At 40.9% G+C, this 18,367-nt stretch overlaps 1 protein-coding gene and 1 long non-coding RNA gene across 52 annotated transcripts in view; both read right to left on the bottom strand.

The window, feature by feature from the left end:
- The window catches only part of LOC118373607 (BCAS3 microtubule associated cell migration factor-like), a 222,985-nt gene extending 216,327 nt beyond the window's left edge, over positions 1-6,658 (bottom strand). For 15 of the 50 annotated variants that reach the window (XM_052521519.1, XM_052521634.1, XM_052521569.1 and 12 more), the window contains exons 1-4: positions 6,367-6,657; positions 4,413-4,503; positions 1,280-1,334; positions 955-1,030 (exon numbers count right to left, since the gene is read on the bottom strand). In XM_052521519.1, the coding sequence (XP_052377479.1) occupies positions 955-1,030; positions 1,280-1,334; positions 4,413-4,483 (202 nt within the window). In that variant the 5' untranslated portion in view covers positions 4,484-4,503; positions 6,367-6,657. Of the gene's footprint in view, positions 1-954; positions 1,031-1,279; positions 1,335-4,412; positions 4,504-6,366 lie in introns of all 50 variants that reach the window. The other 35 variants (XM_052521588.1, XM_052521599.1, XM_052521646.1 and 32 more) reach the window with 9 other exon arrangements.
- A 7,758-nt stretch (positions 6,659-14,416) lies between these two features.
- Positions 14,417-18,292, bottom strand: LOC118373524 (uncharacterized). Of its 2 annotated transcripts, none has more exons than XR_004823443.2 (5): positions 18,143-18,292; positions 16,139-16,221; positions 15,578-15,711; positions 15,067-15,163; positions 14,417-14,877 (listed from the first exon to the last, which is right to left on the bottom strand). It is a non-coding gene; the product is annotated as an uncharacterized LOC118373524 (long non-coding RNA). The 2 variants fall into 2 exon arrangements; XR_004823441.2 differs by having other exon boundaries at positions 15,087-15,163; positions 18,143-18,290.
- Positions 18,293-18,367: the final 75 nt, after the last annotated feature.

Raw genomic sequence — 18,367 nt, 5'->3', positions numbered from 1 at the left:
TGCTGAAGAAAAGCAGGCCCAAACCGTGATGCTGCCACCACCATGTTTGACAGTGGGGATGGTGTGTTCAGGGTGATGAGCTGTGTTGCTTTTACGCCAAACATAACGTTTTGCATTGTTGCCAAAAAGTTCAATTTTGGTTTCATCTGACCAGAGCACTTTCTTCCACATGTTTGGTGTGTCTCCCAGGTGGCTTGTGGCTAACTTTAAACGACACTTTTTATGGATATCTTTAAGAAATGGCTTTCTTCTTGCCACTCTTCCATAAAGGCCAGATTTGTGCAATATACGACTGATTGTTGTCTTATGGACAGAGTCTCCCACCTCAGCTGTAGATCTCTGCAGTTCATCCAGAGTGATCATGGGCCTCTTGGCTGCATCTCTGATCAGTCTTCTCCTTGTATGAGCTGAAAGTTTAGAGGGACGGCCAGGTCTTGGTATATTTGCAGTGGTCTGATACTCCTTCCATTTCAATATTATCGCTTGCACAGTGCTCCTTGGGATGTTTAAAGCTTGGGAAATCTTTTTATATCAAAACCTGGCTTTAAACTTCTTCACAACAGTATCTCGGACCTGCCTGGTGTGTTCCTTGTTCTTCATGATGCTCTCTGCGCTTTTAACGGACCTCTGAGACTATCACAGTGCAGGTGCATTTATACGGAGACTTGATTACACACAGGTGGATTGTATTTATCATCATTAGTCATTTAGGTCAACATTGGATCATTCAGAGATCCTCACTGAACTTCTGGAGAGAGTTTGCTGCACTGAAAGTAAAGGGGCCGAATACTTTCGCAAGGCACTGTAAATATATGGTTTAACCTAATCTGTAGATTTAAAATACCAGATAATAATGAGGCAAGATATCACTTGTTATCAAAATGTGTGTGTCCACCTCAAGAGTGAACAAAAGACAGTCGAGGGGGGAAGCTTTGAAACTGTTCTAAGACTTACCATTGAGGTCAGCTTTCTCAAATCTGACCCAAACTATTTTCTCTTTTTCATCAGTTGGGGGTGCACCTGTGTATGCCTTGAATAGACAAAATTAAATCAGATGAAAGTATTACTGAGTCTGTTCATGTCATAGAATTAAATCTAGGAACTTCAATAGGATCTCTGTGGATAATGTGTGATTAAGTTAATAATATAGTTATTACGCCCTATAAAAATACCATTGACAGCCTGAGTAAACTAGTCAATCTGGTTAATGGTAACATGTAAATGTAATATACATTGATGTTACTGGACAAAATACGACAATCAATTAAAACAGTCTTACCTGAGGGACCACATCTTGGAGGAAGGTCACAACACTCTCCATATACGACTGCTCACTGTAATAACATAAGAGTATTACCTTGCTGAATGTGTACAGTACCAGTCAAAAGCCTGGAAACACTGACTGCACTTGAAGAAATGCTCAAAGTTCTTGAAACGTTCCACATGGACTGACCTTCATGTCTTAAAGTCATGATGGAATGGCATTTCTCTTTGCTTATTTGAGCTGCCCTTGCCATAATTTAGACTTGGTCTTTCACCAAATAAAGATAGCTTCTGTATTAGAGGTCGACCGATTATGATTTTTCAACGCTGATACCGATTAATCGGCCAATTTTTTTTGTTTCTGTAAGAATGCCAATTACTAACAATACTGAATGAACACTTATTTTAACTTAATATAATAAATCAATAGCCTCAAGTAAATAATGAAACTTGTTAAATTTGGTTTAAATAATGCAAAAAAGTGTTGGAGAAGTAAAAGTGCAATATGTGCTATGTAAGAAAGCTAACGTTTCAGTTCCTTGCTCAGAACATGAGAACAGAGTACAGTATATATGAAAGCTGATGGTTCCTTTTAACATGAGTCTTCAATATTCCCAGGTAAGAAGTTTTAGTTTGTAGTTATTATAGAAATTAAAGGACTATTTCCCTCTAAACCATTTGTATTTCATTAACCTTTGACTATTGGATGTTCTTATAGGCACTTTAGTATTGCCAGTGTAACAGTATAGCTTCCGTCCCTCTCCTCGCTCCATGTGGACCTCCAACCTCAGGAGGCTGAAGAAATTCGGCTTGTCACCAAAAGCACTCACAAACTTCTACAGATGCACAATCGAGAGCACCCTGTCGGGCTGTATCACCGCCTGGTACGGCAACTGCTCCGCCCACAACCGTAAGGCTCTCCAGAGGGTAGTGCGGTCTGCACAACGCATCACCGGGGGCAAACTACCTGCCCTCCAGGACACCTACACCACCCGATGTCACAGGAAGGCCATAAAGATCATCAAGGACAACAACCACCCGAGCCACTGCCTGTTCACCCCGCTATCATCCAGAAGGCGAGGTCAGTACAGGTGCATCAAAGCAGGGACCGAGAGACTAAAAAACAGCTTCTATCTCAAGGCCATCAGACTGTTAAACAGCCACCACTAACATTGAGTGGCTGCTGCCAACACACGCAACTTCAGCCACTTTAATAATGGGAATTGATGGAAAATATATCACAAGCCACTTTAAACAATGCTACTTAATATAATGTTTACATACCCTACATTACACATCTCATATGTATATGTATATACTGTACTCTATATCATCTACTGCATCTTTATGTAATACATGTAACACTAGCCACTTTAAACAATGCTACTTAATATAATGTTTACATACCCTACATTACTCATCTCATATGTATATACTGTACTCGATACCATCTACTGCATCTTGCCTATGCCGTTCTGTACCATCACTCATTCATATATCTTTATGTACATATTCTTTATCCCTTTACACTTGTGTGTATAAGGTAGTAGTTTTGGAATTGTTAGATTAGATTACTTGTTGGTTATTACTGCATTGTCGGAACTTGAAGCACAAGCATTTCGCTACACTCGCATTAACATTGCTAACCATGTGTATGTGACAAATAAATTTGATTTGATTCCTTGGGCTCGAACCAGCAACACAACGACAACAGCCATCATCGAAGCAGCGTTACCCATGCAGAGCAAGGGGAACAACGACCCGAAGGCTCAGAGCGAGTGACGTTTGAAACGCTATTAGGGCGCGCTAACTAGCTAGCTAGCCATTTCACTTCGGTTACACCAGCCTCATCTCGAGAGTTGCTAGGCTTGAAGTCATAAACAGCGCAATGCTTGAGGCACAACGAAGAGCTGCTGTCAAAACACACAAAAGTGCTGTTTGAATGAATGTTTTCGAGCCTGCTTCTGCCTACCACCGCGCAGTTAGATACTTAGATACTTGTATGCTCAGTCAGATTATATGCAATGCAGGACACGTTAGATAATATCTATAATATCATCAACCATGTGTAGTTAACTAGTGATTATGATTGATTGTTTTTTATAAGATAAGTTTAATGCTAGCTAGCAACTTACCTAGGCTTAATGCATTCGCGTAACAGGCAGTCTCCTTGTGGAGTGCAACGAGAGAGGCAGGTCGTTATTGCGTTGGACTAGTTTACTGTAAGATTGGATCCCCCGAGCTGACAAGGTGAAAATCTGTCGTTCTGCCCCTGAACGAGGCAGTCAACCCACCGTTCCTAGGCCGTCATTGAAAATAAGAATGTGTTAACTGACTTGCATAGTTAAATAAAGGTATAAAGCAATATTAAACTCGGCAAATCGGCGCCCCAAAATACAGATTGTTATGAAAATTTGAAATCGGCCCTAATTAATCGGCCATTCCGATTTAATTGGTCAACCTCTATTCTGTATACCACCCCTACCTTGTCACAACACAACTGATATGCTCAAACACATTAAGGAATAAAGAGATTCCACAAATTAACTTTTAACAAGGCACACCTGTTAAATGAAATGCATGCCATGTGACTACCTCATGTAGCTGGTTGAGAGAATGCCAAGAGTGTGCAAAGCTGTCATCAAGGCAAAGGGTGGCTACTTTGAAGAAACTTAAATACATTTACATTTGTTTCCACATGCTTCCATGTGTTATTTCATAGTTTTGATGTCTTCACTATAATATAATATAAATAAAGAAAACCCCATGAACGAGTAGGTGTGTTCAAACTTTTGACTGGTACTGTATACATACCTATAAGTATAACGCTTAAAATTATTGAAGGTAGTGTATGCATAGATATAAGTATTATCTTGGCACTTTATTCAGTCAAATTGGTTGCAGATAACACTCTGTAACGCCATCTCTACCTCAGAAAAGTGGTAAGGAAATATATTGAACCAGACCATATCAATCCATAGCACTGAGGTATGTCTGAAACCGATGGTTAATAACAACCATCATGTGATGTTAGGTAATGTCTTTGCAAGGGGAAACTTGTATTAGTTGGCTGCTCAGACCCATCCAGTGGAATAGCTGAAAACCTATTATTGTGTGTGTGTGTTTATTGTGTGTGTGCGTGTCCTTACGTGGCAGCTTGTGCTCGTACCACAACCCCTCCAGCACAGCGGCTTGGTCTGCGCGGGGAGTCTGATGCCATTTTGGCTCCAAGTCTTTATCCTACAGAGGAAAGAACAAGACCATTAAACCCTGCTATTAGCTGATTGTAATTTATGTCTCTATTTCCATAAAGGCAGAGAGCAGTAGATTTCCGTATAGGGCATAGAATGGACACAAAAGGTCTAAAACAGATTCCTACCACTTTTGGTTGTACTAATAGAACATTTTGTACTACAAAATGTAGGCCTGCCGGTACCCCTGACAGGCAACACAGTAAACCACGCCCCCGCCCAAACAAACCTGCCTGATATAACCAATATTAGGGACAAATCACACTCCTATGAGTTCTAAACACATTACATTCAATAACTAGGATGTAGGTCTGTTTTTTTTTCAATGTGTTTCCTGTATCACATACCAATATGGGCTTGATTACCTTTGCTACATAAAAGTATCTGAAGGTTGTCATTAAAGCAACAAAGAGTGAGAATGTTGTTAATTGACTACAGCCCAGTGTTCAACACCATAGTGCCCTCCAAGAACATCACTAAGGTAAGGACCCTGAGACTGAACACCTTCTGCAACTGAATCCTGGATGGTGAAAGTAAACACATCTGCCACGCTGAGCCTCAACACTGGGGCCCCTCAGGGGTGCGTGCTTAGTCCCCTCCTGAACTCCCTGTTCACCCACAGCCGGGTGGCCAAGCACGACTCAAAAACCATCAAGTACGCAGACGACACGATGGTGGTAGGCTGATGACAATGAGACGGCATATAAGGAGGAAGTCAGAGACCTGGAAGTGTGGTGCCAAGACAACAACCTCTCTCAACATAAGCATGAAAAAGGAGCTGATCGTGGACTACATTCACATCACATTCACATCAACAACAACACTGAATTAAAGATTACCATAACCTTTTTAAAACCATGTCCATCTTTATTTCCCAAACACAATTCAACACACCCACTTTTTGTCTTAATTTGAACCCTGTTGTTACCTCATATCCCAGTGATAATGCCTTGTGTCATGCCTGGGAAGAAACACTTCAATTTGTTCAACTTGCCATTGGCAAGACTTACCCCATGTGCGTGCATATATAGGCACGCACAGCTACAAGGATGCACTTTCATGCTAGGTTTAGGACTTCATATTGAAGCTTATAGGGGACCCCAATTGATGTATAGAAATTATCTACTTTGGTTTTGATACAAGTATTATGAAACCTCTAACAATAAATTAATTTGACTTGGTGAAAATCTTTGTTTTTTACTTGCTGAGCACCATTCCATGTGTTTTTTTCCTTCACAGACTTCATGAAATGATGACCTCGAAGCTAAATATTTGGTCAAATTACACATTTTGTGTATGTTTTCCTAGAAGAGTGGCTCAACGTACCTCTTTAGCTCAATTTACGCCACTCTCCCCAAGTAAAGTGAGCTAACTTAGAGCCCTCTTGCGGTTTGGTTTTATGTTTGCAGCTAATAAGTATCCCGACAAATGGTTATCGGAACTTGGGTTAAACTAACAAACTAATAATGAAGAGGTAACGTTACACGAACTACTGTTAGCCTTGCTATTTGCCAAGGATTGCAACATTTGCTATCTAACGTTTCGTTCAAGTTGGTTCCTCCAGCTAGATGGCCAGCCTCAAATCACCAACTGAAGACGACTTAGTTAGCTAACAAACAAGCTAAATAACTGCTGATATGAATAGTTCGAGAGGGAAAATGCCAACATTGTTTGATAAATGTAGCTATAGTAGCTTGATTGCTGTGTCAAGAACAAGAGTCAGAGTCCTGTGTCTGAGACATCAGGTAGCTAACCACCACCAGACAACATAAATTGTCAACACCAGAAGCTACATCTATTTATTAAATATCATTCGCTTAACCAATTAATTTATATGGTATTCAATACGTACCTAGTCTAGTGTGTTGTTTTCTAGCTAACGTTAGCTTCTTTAGTTCAACGGAGCTCCTTAGCAAATGCCACAAAACAGTGGGAAAACCGTAGAGGTGTTGAGACCAATGGCAGCATTCCTGTGCATTCATCAAGCCAATCAGGATACGACAGAGGCGGTATTGTAGGTCCTCGACCAATCAGAGTGAACAATAATACCGTATCTTGTGGTCTGTAAGCGTGGTCGCAATATTGGGGATAGTTTCGTGAGATCTGACCTGAGCCCACTCAAACACTCTTGACACCCATTCCAAATGGGACATACAAATATGGCGCATGCGCACAGTGCAACAGCACTACAAAAACATACGGGTCGAAAAGTCCATGTGAGGGGTATCAGCTCATGCAAGACAAAGGGAGTAATATATCTCATCACCTGTTCATGTGGGAAAGTCTACGTAGGAAAAACGAAAAGACAATTAAAATATCGCATAGCTGAACACCACAGCTCAATCAGGTTGACTACCCAGTAGCAGCTCACTTTGTTGAAGCTAACCATTCCATCTCCTCCCTCAAATACACAGGCATTAAGCATGTTACTCTACCAAGGAGATGAGCTAAGTGGAGATCCGCCTACTATAGAGGGAGGCATATTGGACATCCTCTCTAAAACTATTGACCCCTAGTGCTCTGAATATTAACTTTGATCTCAGGCTCTTATGACATTTTTTTCTTCTCAGTTATTCTTCTCGGTTAAGTCTTATAAATTAACATATACTTAAAGATATTGTTAACAATTACATATGTGAAATTAATTTAATAATGTATGTTGATGATAATATTATGTACAATATCTAATTATGTTACAGTTACAGTTTAAGTCAGAAGTTCACATACACCTTAGCCAAAACATTTAAACTCAGTTTTTCACAATTTCTGACATTTAATCCTAGTAAAAAAATCCCTATCTTAGGTCAGTCAGTCAGTCAACACTTTATTTTAAGAATGAATTGTCAGAATAATAGTAGAGAGAATGATTCATTTCAGCTTTTATTTCTTTCATCATATTCCCAGTGGGTCAGAAGTTGACATACACTCAATTAGTATTTGGTAGCATTGCCATTAAAAATGGTTTAACTTAGTTCAAAAGTTTCAGGTAGCCTTCCACAAGCTTCCCACAATAAGTTGGGTGAATTTTGGCCCATTCCCCCTGACAGAGTTGGTGTAACTGAGTCAGGTTTGTAGGCCTCCTTGCTCAAACACGCTTTTTCAGTTCTGCCCATAAATGTTCTATAAGGTTAAGGTCAGGGCTTTGTGATGGCCACTCCAATACCTTGACTTTGTTGTCCTTAAGCCATTTTGTCACTACTTTGGAAGTATGCTCGGGGTCATTGTCCATTTGGAAGACCCATTTGCAACCAAGCTTTAACCTCCTGACTGATGTCTTGAGATGTTGCTTCAATATATCCACAAAATTTTCCTCCCTCATGTGGCCATCTATTTTGTGAAGTGCACCAGTCCCTCCTGCAGCAAAACACACTGCCACCCTCGTGCTACACGGTTGGGATTCTTTCGGCTTGCAAGCCTCCCCCTTTTCCTCCAAACATAACGATGGTCATTATGGCCAAACAGTTCTATTTTTGTTTCATCAGACATTTCTCCAAAAAGTAACATTTTTGTACATGTGCAGTTGCAAACTGTAGTATTGCTTTTTTTATGACGGTTTTGGAGCAGTGGCTTCTTCCTTACTGAGCGGCCTTTCAGGTTATGTCGATATTGGACTCATTTTACTGTGGATATAGATACTTTTGTACCGGTTTCCTCCAGAATCTTCAGAAGGTCCTTTGCTGTTATTCTGGGATTGATTTGCACTTTTTGCACCAAAGTGCGTTCATCTTTAGGAGAAAGAACACATCTCCTTCCTGAGCGGTATGACGGCTGTGTGGTCCCATGGTGTTTATACTTGCATACTATTGTTTGTACAGATGAACGTGGTACCTACACGCATTTGGAAATTGCTCCCAAGGATGAACCAGACATGTGGAGATCTACAATTATTTTTCTGAGGTCTTGGCTGATTTCTGTTGATTTTCCCATGATGTCAAGCAAAGAGGCATTGAGTTTGAAGATAGACATTACATTACATTACATTGTAATGTAGGATAGGACTTGAAATACATCCACAGGTACACCTCCAATTGACTCAAATGTTGTCAATTAGCCTATCAGAATCTTCTAAAGCCATGACATCATTTTCTGGAATTGTCCAAGCTGTTTAAAGGCACAGTCAACTTCGTGTATGTAAACTTCTGACCCACTGGAATTGTGATACAGTGAATTATAAGTGAAATAATATGTCTGTAAACAATTTTTTGAAAAATTACTTGTGTCATGCACAAAGTAGATGCCCTTACCGACTTTCCAAAACAATAGTTTGTTAACAAGAAATTTGTGGAGTGGTTGAAAAACAAGTTTGAATGACTCCGACATAAGTGTATGTAAACTTCTGACTGTAACTGTATATTCCATGTGCTGTAAACTATTGTCTTTTAACAGTTTCACTCAATTCATTCTAATCAATCTAATAATTATGGCACACCCCTCACTATTGTCATTGGTTGATCGAATTGCACTGTTTGTCTATATAACCTGTTTCAAGCATTCATGACATTACCCTGAAGGCAGTGATGCCAAAACATGGGTGTTTAACCCAATAAATTACTGGAAGTTTATGTATATATATAGAGAGACAGCGTGCGACTCTTTATTTATTTCTATAGCTTTCTGTAATGTTCCATGGTATAGCCTACAATCAGTATACATGGGTTATTTTAGGGGATTTCTACACTGGCAATTGTAGAGAATTAATCTGTGTCTGGGAAAACGGCCCTTAATGAGCAAGTACCCCAGACCCCAATCGTGGGGTCAATAGTAAGTGCATTTGACTGCTTGGCATATTGTTTACCAAGTAATTTATGTGAACTGATGTACATGTATTGTCTAATAATTTTATTGTTTACCCAATAACTTGTGAACTGATGTACATGTAGTCTAATCCTTTTGTTTACCCAGTAATTTATGTGAACTGATGTACATGTATTGTCTAATCATTTTATTGTTTACCCAATAACTTGTGAACTGATGTACATGTAGTCTAATCCTTTTGTTTACATTTACATTACCCAGTAATTTATGTGAACATGTACATGTAGTCTAATCATTTTCATATTGTTTACCCAGTAACTTGTGAACTGATGTACATGTAGTCTAATCCTTTTGTTTACATTTACATTACCCAGTAATTTATGTGAACATGTACATGTAGTCTAATCATTTTCATATTGTTTACCCAGTAACTTGTGAACTGATGTGCATGCTTAATTTAATAATTTTCTGTACAGTGAGTGTTTTGTCCATTATGGGATTTAATCCAATTCTGTTCTTCACATTCTTACTGACAAAAGCAACATAAAGGTTGAAATAGGCAGCTTGGGTTGGTATCTTATGTCCTTATCGGGATATTACTTCCTTGGACCACGTTGATCATGTTCAGCTTTGTGTAGGAGAAGTGGTACTTCCATTGCATCCACTTCTTCATCAATAACAAAGGTGAATGCCATATCTGACACTGTTGCATTTCCAAGAAACAGCACAAGTTGTCTGACTTGCTGTAGGTGCATATGTACCCCCTTCCGTCTACAGTCGGCTCCTTTCACCTTACCACTCAAACACGCCAAGTGAATCAAGTCATCTCCATTCTAACCAGATATTCCTTGAAGGGAAACACTTAAAGATGCACTATGCAGAAATCACTAAAATTCTAATAGCTCGCCTAATAACTTAACAAGAAGCATAGAAACAGTGCATATAAAACAGATCTATCCCTTCTTAAGACTTCCTTTCAATGAGAATGAGAGAAATCAAATTTAGTGGGCCGCCCACAAAGTTACATATTGCAGCTTTAAGATGTTTAATGCAACTGGACCATGCTGTGCTAGTTGGTCGTCACTAGTTACCACAGCCACAAAGTCATAAACCCTGCTAATTTAAAAATGTATCTTCTTAAAATGTGATTTTAAACCTAACCACACTGCTAACCTTATGCCTGACCCTAACCTTAAAACCACCAAAAATCTCATTTTAGTTTCCATACATTTTATGACAGCGACTCTAATCTCAGAATGTTGAAGAAATTCATTGTGTCCCAGAGGGTACAGTGCTCTACAGGAGCACCATCGAGAGCATACTGTCGGGATGTATCACAGCCTGGTGCGGCAACTCCACCACCAAGGACCGCAATGCGCTACAGAGGGTGGTACGTTCAGCCGAACACACACTGCCTGCCCTCCAGGTCAGCTACAACACCAGGTGTTGCAGGAAGGCCAAAAAAAATCATCAGGGACCCCAGCCATGGCCTGTTCTCCAGTTTCCATCACTCGGACATGGGCAGTATAGGAGCATCATGGCAAAAACTGTAAGACTGGCCAATAGCTTCTATCCCCAGACCATCAGGCTGATGAATAGCCACCACTAATCAGCTACCCCTTTTCACTGCACCCTGTAATTACATCTGCAACCATGTACATGTGACTATTAAACTCATCTAAAATCGAAATATGATTTTGTGGCTGAAACCCTGCTAGTCTGTCCACATTCAAAACAACTGGGAACCTGGAAATCTCAGACTTCTGGGCGATCAAGACAACTGTGAACACCTGACGGTCATTCAAATCGGAATTCCAAGTCCACATCAGTGACTAAGTTAGTATATACACTGCTCAAAAAAATAAAGGGAACACTAAAATAACACATCCTAGATCTGAATGAATTAAATATTCTTATTAAATACTTTTTTCTTTACATAGTTGAATGTGCTGACAACAAAATCACACAAATTATCAATGGAAATCAAATTTATCAATCCATGGAGGTCTGGATTTGGAGTCACACTCAAAATTAAAGTGGAAAACCACACTACAGGCTGATCCAACTTTGATGTAATGTCCTTAAAACAAGTCAAAATGAGGCTCAGTAGTGTGTGTGTGACCTCCACGTGCCTGTATGACCTCCCTACAACGCCTAGGCATGCTCCTGATGAGGTGGCGGATGGTCTCCTGAGGGATCTCCTCCCAGACCTGGACTAAAGCATCCGCCAACTCCTGGGCAGTCTGTGGTGCAATGTGGCGTTGGTGGATGGAGCGAGACATGATGTCCCAGATGTGCTCAATTGGATTCAGGTCTGGGGAACGGGCGGGCCAGTCCATAGCATCAATGCCTTCCTCTTATAGGAACTGCTGACACACTCCAGCCACATGAGGTCAAGCATTGTCTTGCATTAAGAGGAACCCAGGGCCAACCACAGCAGCATATGGTCTCACAAGGGGTCTGAGGATCTCATCTCGGTACCTAATGGCAGTCAGGCTACCTCTGGCGAGCACATGGAGGGCTGTGCGGCCCCCCAAAGAAATGCCACCCCACACCATGACTGACCCACCGCCAAACCGGTCATGCTGGAGGATGTTGCAGGCAGCAGAACGTTCTCCATGGCGTCTCCAGACTGTCACGTCTGTCACATGTGCTCAATGTGAACCTGCTTTCATCTGTGAGGAGCACAGGGCGCCAGTGGCGAATTTGCCAATCTTGGTGTTCTCTGGCAATTGCCAAACGTCCTGCACGGTGTTGGGCTGTAAGCACAACCCCCACCTGTGGACGTTGGGCCCTCATATCACCATCATGGAGTCTGTTTCTGACCGTTTGAGCAGACACATGCACATTTGTGGCCTGCTGGAGGTCATTTTGCAGGGCTCTGACAGTGCTCCTCCGGCTCCTCCTTGCACAAAGGCGGAGGTAGCGGTCCTGCTGCTGGGTTGTTGCCCTCCTACGGCCTCCTCCACGTCTCCTGATGTACTGGCCTGTCTCCTGGTAGCGCCTCCATGCTCTGGACACTACGCTGACAGACACAGCAAACCTTCTTGCCACAGCTCGCATTGATGTGCCATCCTGGATGAGCTGCACTACTTGAGCCACTTGTGTGGGTTGTAGACTCCGTATCATGCTACCACTAGAGTGAAAGCACCGCCAGCATTCAAAAGTTACCAAAACATCAGCCAGGAAGCATAGGAACTGAGAAGTGGTCTGTGGTCCCCACCTGCAGAACCAATCCTTTATTGGGGATATCTTGCTAATTGCCTATAATTTCCACCTGTTGTCTATTCCATTTGCACAACAGCATGTGAAATTTATTGTCAATCAGTGTTGCTTCCTCAGTGGACAGTTTGATTTCACAGAAGTGTGATCGACTTGGAGTTACATTGTGTTGTTTAAGTGTTCCCTTTATTTTTTTGAGCAGTGTAGGTTACGGTCTCATGTATTATCCAAGTAATGCTACAAATGTCACCTAATAAAATAACTATTGTCGTTTAATTCTGTGAGCTGGACATGGGAAGAAAAATGTTAATTCAAGGCACATTAGGCTTTTTAGTCTGAAAAGGAACATTACAACCATTTCTATATAATTTGTGCTACATAGGTGCAGACAGCAAAACGGATGTATTTTCTGTCACATTGGGTGCATCCAAATAACCTCTCCATTAAGTGTACTTGTTCTCTTCCCTTCACGGATATGAAAGGAAATGTCTGGTATTATACAATGGTTGGGTCTAATCCTGAATGCTGATTGGTTAAAAGCGCATTTCAGCCGGTGTCCATTCCACAAGTTACCACTGGCTAAATCTATGCCGTTAAAATGCCTATTTACTCTGTTCCATCTGACTGTGCAATCCACTGTCTCATCAGCCCAGGCAGGGAAGTTATAAACTTGATCTCCACTCTAAAAACATTTAGACATGATCTCACATTTCTTTTAGACTAACATTTAGTTTAACTGTGGAGATTTGTATAAACCTCGCTGTCTGTCTAGCTGACATTTGCAACATTGTTTCAATATTCAAATTCTATCTCCAACTGTCCCATAGTAATGTAATGAACATGTAGGGGTCGGGAGTAGGGATGAGAGAGAGAGAGGCAGGCAGCGTTTCTCAGCCAGTCGAAATCATGAGTCGGCTGGCATAATTTTTATGGATATACAGTGGGGCAAAAAAGTATTTAGTCAGCCACCAATTGTGCAAGTTCTCCCACTTAAAAAGATGAGAGGCCTGTAATTTTCATCATAGGTACACTTCAACTATGACAGACAAAATAAGAAAAAAAATGAATGGGGCCATGTATCGTGAAATTTTGAGTGAAAACCTCCTTCCATCAGCAAGGGCATTGAAGATGAAACGTGGCTGGGTCTTTCAGCATGACAATGATCCCAAACACATCGCCCAGGCAACGAAGGAGTGCCTTCATAAGAAGCATTTCAAGGACCTGGAGTGGCCTAAGCCAGTCTCCAGATCTCAACCCCATAGAAAATCTTTGGAGGGAGTGTAAAGTCTGTGTTGCCCAGCAACAGCCCCAAAACATCATTGCTCTAGAGATCTGCATGGAGGAATGGGCCAAAATACCAGCAACAGTGTGTGAAAAGACTTACAGAAAACATTTGACCTCTGTCATTGCCAACAAAGGGTATATAACAAAGTATTGAGATAAACTTGTTATTGACCAAATACTTATATTCCACCATAATTTGCAAATAAATTCATTAAAAATCCTACAATGTGATTTTCTGGATTTTTTTCTCATTTTGTCTGTCATAGTTGAAGTGTACCTAAGATGAAAATTACAGGCCTCTCTCATCTTTTTAAGTGGGAGAACTTGCACAATTGGTGGCTGACTAAATACTTTTTTGCCCCACTGTATACAAAGGTAAAACAAAACGAACCTAGCTTGCAGTCTTTGCTGCTTCAGTTAGAAGTTCTTGTGTTAGCGGTGTTGTTGGCTAGCTCTTCTGATCAACAGTGTCCTAACGAGAGAGCACATTTTCGATGCCAGGCGAAATCATGCCTCATTATCTCGTTGGGTCGCGTCGATAGATACAGAACAAAAAGAACGAGCGACTTGGTCGCGTCTCTAGCAACCCTAGATTTGTGTAGGGACTATATCTTGTGGAAGGATGAAATTGTACAAATAAATGTATAAAAATAAAGTTTTTAATGAAAATGTCGATCATTATTTGAATATGTTGGTAACCCATGTACAAGTGATAATGCCCTCGAAGCTGGTGTTTGTTGGATATATTGGCATGGTTTGCCAGTCCTCGATTTGGTCTCGGGCCTAACAACACCGTGCCAACATATCCAACAAACAACGGCTTCTTGGGAATTATCACTATAAATATGGAAACTCCCAATATCCCAGGCAAACAACAATCCAATGCTTTTCGATTTGTGGGAAGGAGTGAATGAATGCGCACTTCAGCAGGAAGGCAAGATTATTGGGCCATACACCCTGGCCCTCTGAGGAAGTTCCATCATGGATATGGTGTCATCCAGGTGTCGTTAAGTTAGGTCTCTCCACAGGCTACTGGGGCTTTGCCTGTCTTGGAGCATTGATTCACCGAGCAGCCCAGCAAAAAAGGGCTGAGGTGGCCATACTGAAAAGGGAGAGCAGAGGACACGGTTCAGGATTCAGATGATCCTGAGTAAACACCAGTTGAAGTATTTGCGTAGTAGCTTTATTTCCTATGATAATAAACAGTTCCTGATTGCTTTTGGATACCATGTTACAATTGTAATTATATTGCTATTACAGAGCTATCACAGCAACAATGCTAAGGTGTTACCTTTGTAATGTGGTACCGACCTTCTGGATGCAGAAGTCTGGAGAGAAGAGAGAGCACTGGAAGATAACAGATAACCCTGTCGACCTGCAGCGTTTTTCTGCACAACACAAAGTAAACATCAAAGGGATTATACATTTATCATATCAGACAACCCACACCATCTGTGCATTGACCTAATGTAGTGTGGAATCCATTTTTAGAAATGTCTGTAGCAATATGAATACACAAGTAAAACACTTGGGAACAAAATGACTTTGCTATATAAACAGAAACAACCAATGCTGCCTTTATGAAAAATGCTTTGGTGAGTGCAGTCCTATTATGACCTGCTCCTGAAGAGCTTCCCTCGTGTATGTTTTCACTCCAACCCCTGTTGTAACTAACCTGATTCAGTTTATCAACAAGCTAATTATTAGTATCAGGTGTGCTAGATTGGGGTTGAAGTGAAACCTATGGACTGTAGTCTCCTGGGACAGGGTTGGAGAGCCCTGCCGTGTTTGCACTAACATACCTTGAAGCAGTGGGAGGAGTCAAACTACAGCTGACAAGGGTAGTCAGACACAGTTCCCTTGTAGGTCACATATTGCGCTTGACATCTCAAGCTTTTTGGGCAATTTGAAGAGCCAGATGCATAGCTAATATCACCTGCAACACATTGGAAATGACTGCCCAGGATTAGGGCTGTAACGGTGACCACATTACTGCCACACTGGCGTTCATGAGTCATGATTGCAGTTAAATTCCATGTGACCGTTTAGTCACGGTAATTAGGCTTCTCTAAGCTCTGATGCTGCTGATGGTCATTACTAGCCTACCAAACGTGCTAACTGCCTGGTACTCCACACTATTGTCCCTCTAATCACTCTGACATCACTGCAAATGTAATCGAAATTCTAATCAAAACAATTCATGAGAGCCCATGAGCTCATGTTGCAACATTTATTTAGGCTATGCAATTGCGTGAGAACTGAGGATCCAATCAGCTTTCGATAGGATAGGCCAACTATATTTATTTCTCAACCTTCCAAATTGTAAGCACATTGTTTATCTTTGAAACAGGAGTTTTGCTTACCTGGCTGGCATCAATATGAAACATGGGAAAACATCCTCCATTCGCAATTTAAGTGCAGTCATGTAATTTTATTCCCTCTGCCCCTGTTTTGAGACAGGAACATGATAATGGTCCATTCTAAATCAAAACAAATTTCACACATACAGTACCAGTCAAAGGTTTAGACACACCTACTCATTCAAGGATTTTTCTTTATTTTTTACTATGTTCTACACTGTAGAATAATGGTGAAGACATCAACTATGAAATAACACATGGGATCATGCACACTCAACTCTCAACCAGCTTCACCTGGAATACTTTTCCAACAGTCTTGAAGGAGTTCTGAGCACTTGTTAGCTGCTTTTCCTTCACTCTGCGGTCCAACTCATCCCAAACTATCTCAACTGATACAGCACTCCATCACTCTCCTTCTTGGTCAAATAGCCCTTACACAGCCTGGAGGTATGTTGGGTCATTGTCCTGTTGAAAAACTAATGATAGTCGCTCTATGTGCAAACCAGATAGGATTGCATATCCCTGCAGAATGCTTTGGTAGCCATGCTGGTTAAGTGTGTCTTGAATTCTAAATAAATCACCTGTCACACCTCCTCCATAATTCACAGTGGGAACCACACATGGAGAGATCATCCGATCACCTACTCTGCAACTCTGCATCTCACAAAGACACAATGGTTGTAACCAAAAATCTCAAATTTCTAATGTCCATTGCTTGTGTTTCTTGGCCCAAGCAAGTCTCTTCTTATTATTGGTGTCCTTCAGTAGTGGCTTCTTTGCAGCAATTCGACCGTGAAAGCCTGATTCATGCCTTTTCCTCTGAACAGTTGATGTTGAGATGTGTGTTACTTGAACTCTGTGAAGCATTTATTTGGGCTGCAATATCTAAGGCTGGCAACTCTACTGAACTTATTCTCTGCAACAGAGGTAACTCTGGGTCTTCCTTTCCTAAGGCAGTCCTCGTGAGAGCCAGTTTCATCATAGTGCTTGATGGTTTTTCCGACTGCACTTTCCGTATTGACTGACTTTCATGTCTTACAGTAATGAAGGACTGTCGTTTCTCTTTGCTTATTTGAGCTGTTCTTGCCATAATATGGACTTGGTCTTTTACCAAATAGGGTTATCTTCTGTATACCACCCCTACCTTGTCACAACACAACTGATTGGCTCAAACGCAATAAGAAGGAAAGAAATTCCACAAATTAACTTAACATGACACACCTGTTAATTGAAATGCATTCCAGGTGACTACCTCATGAAGCTGGTTGAGAGAATGCCAAGAGTGTGCAAAGCTGTAATCAAGGCAAAGGGTGGCTACTTTGACAAATCTCAAATATAAAATATATTTTGATTAGTTAAACCCTTTTGTGGTTACTACATGATTCCATAATGTGTTATTTCATAGTTTTAATGTCTTCCCTGGTATTCAACAATGTAGAAAACCGTAAAAAATAAAGAAGGTAGGTGTAGGTGTCCAAACTTTTGACTGGTACTGTATATTATTTAGAATATGTTACGTTTAAATAAAAAATAGTCTGATGGGTGACAATATTAGCCTATCACTTGTGAATTATATATTACGGCTTGTGAATGATGGCCAGCTTAAGGCAAACAGTGCATGCTTTTTTTTGCAACTTTTTCTAATCAGTCACACATCTCATGTAGCCTAGCCCATAGGTCTATATGTTTTGATAAGGTTTGTATCACAACTAAAGTGGCAAAATAACTTCTTAAAATTAATCCGATTTACAAAGGGTGTAGAGCCTGACATACATACGCAGCATGTGAGTCATGTTTGGGGAAGATAAGAATGCTCCTTTATAATAAAAGCATTACATGCATAATCTCATTTGTGGTTCCTTTTGAGAATGGTGTTTTCCTGGTAATACTGCTGTGTACGCATTGCTGAATTTATAATGTGAAGAAATGGCCTAATAGCTTATCAACATTTTAAGCTAACCGCTCTCTGTAGCGACATACATGGTTGTAATCTGATAACAAACCTACCTTGACATTGTCATGCACTTGTTGACGTGTTGACAAATTTATGTTTTTTTAGAGGCAGACACAGGATGAACTTTGAAACCCAAACATCCTGTCCAACTGACGAAACTTCCGTTTCTTCATCCGGGGACTTTGAATTAGTGCGCTTGTCTTCTACGTTTGTGCATTTTCTTGCGTAGCCCCCTTTGTTTGTGTTGTTCGAAAGCCATCAAACAGCGTACTGTACGT

The sequence above is a fragment of the Oncorhynchus keta genome, chromosome 1 (assembly GCF_023373465.1).
Source record: "Oncorhynchus keta strain PuntledgeMale-10-30-2019 chromosome 1, Oket_V2, whole genome shotgun sequence".
NCBI classification, from domain to species: Eukaryota; Metazoa; Chordata; class Actinopteri; order Salmoniformes; family Salmonidae; genus Oncorhynchus; species Oncorhynchus keta.
The sequence above is the reverse complement of the archived record's forward strand: the minus strand, read 5'-3'. Positions and strand labels throughout refer to the sequence as shown.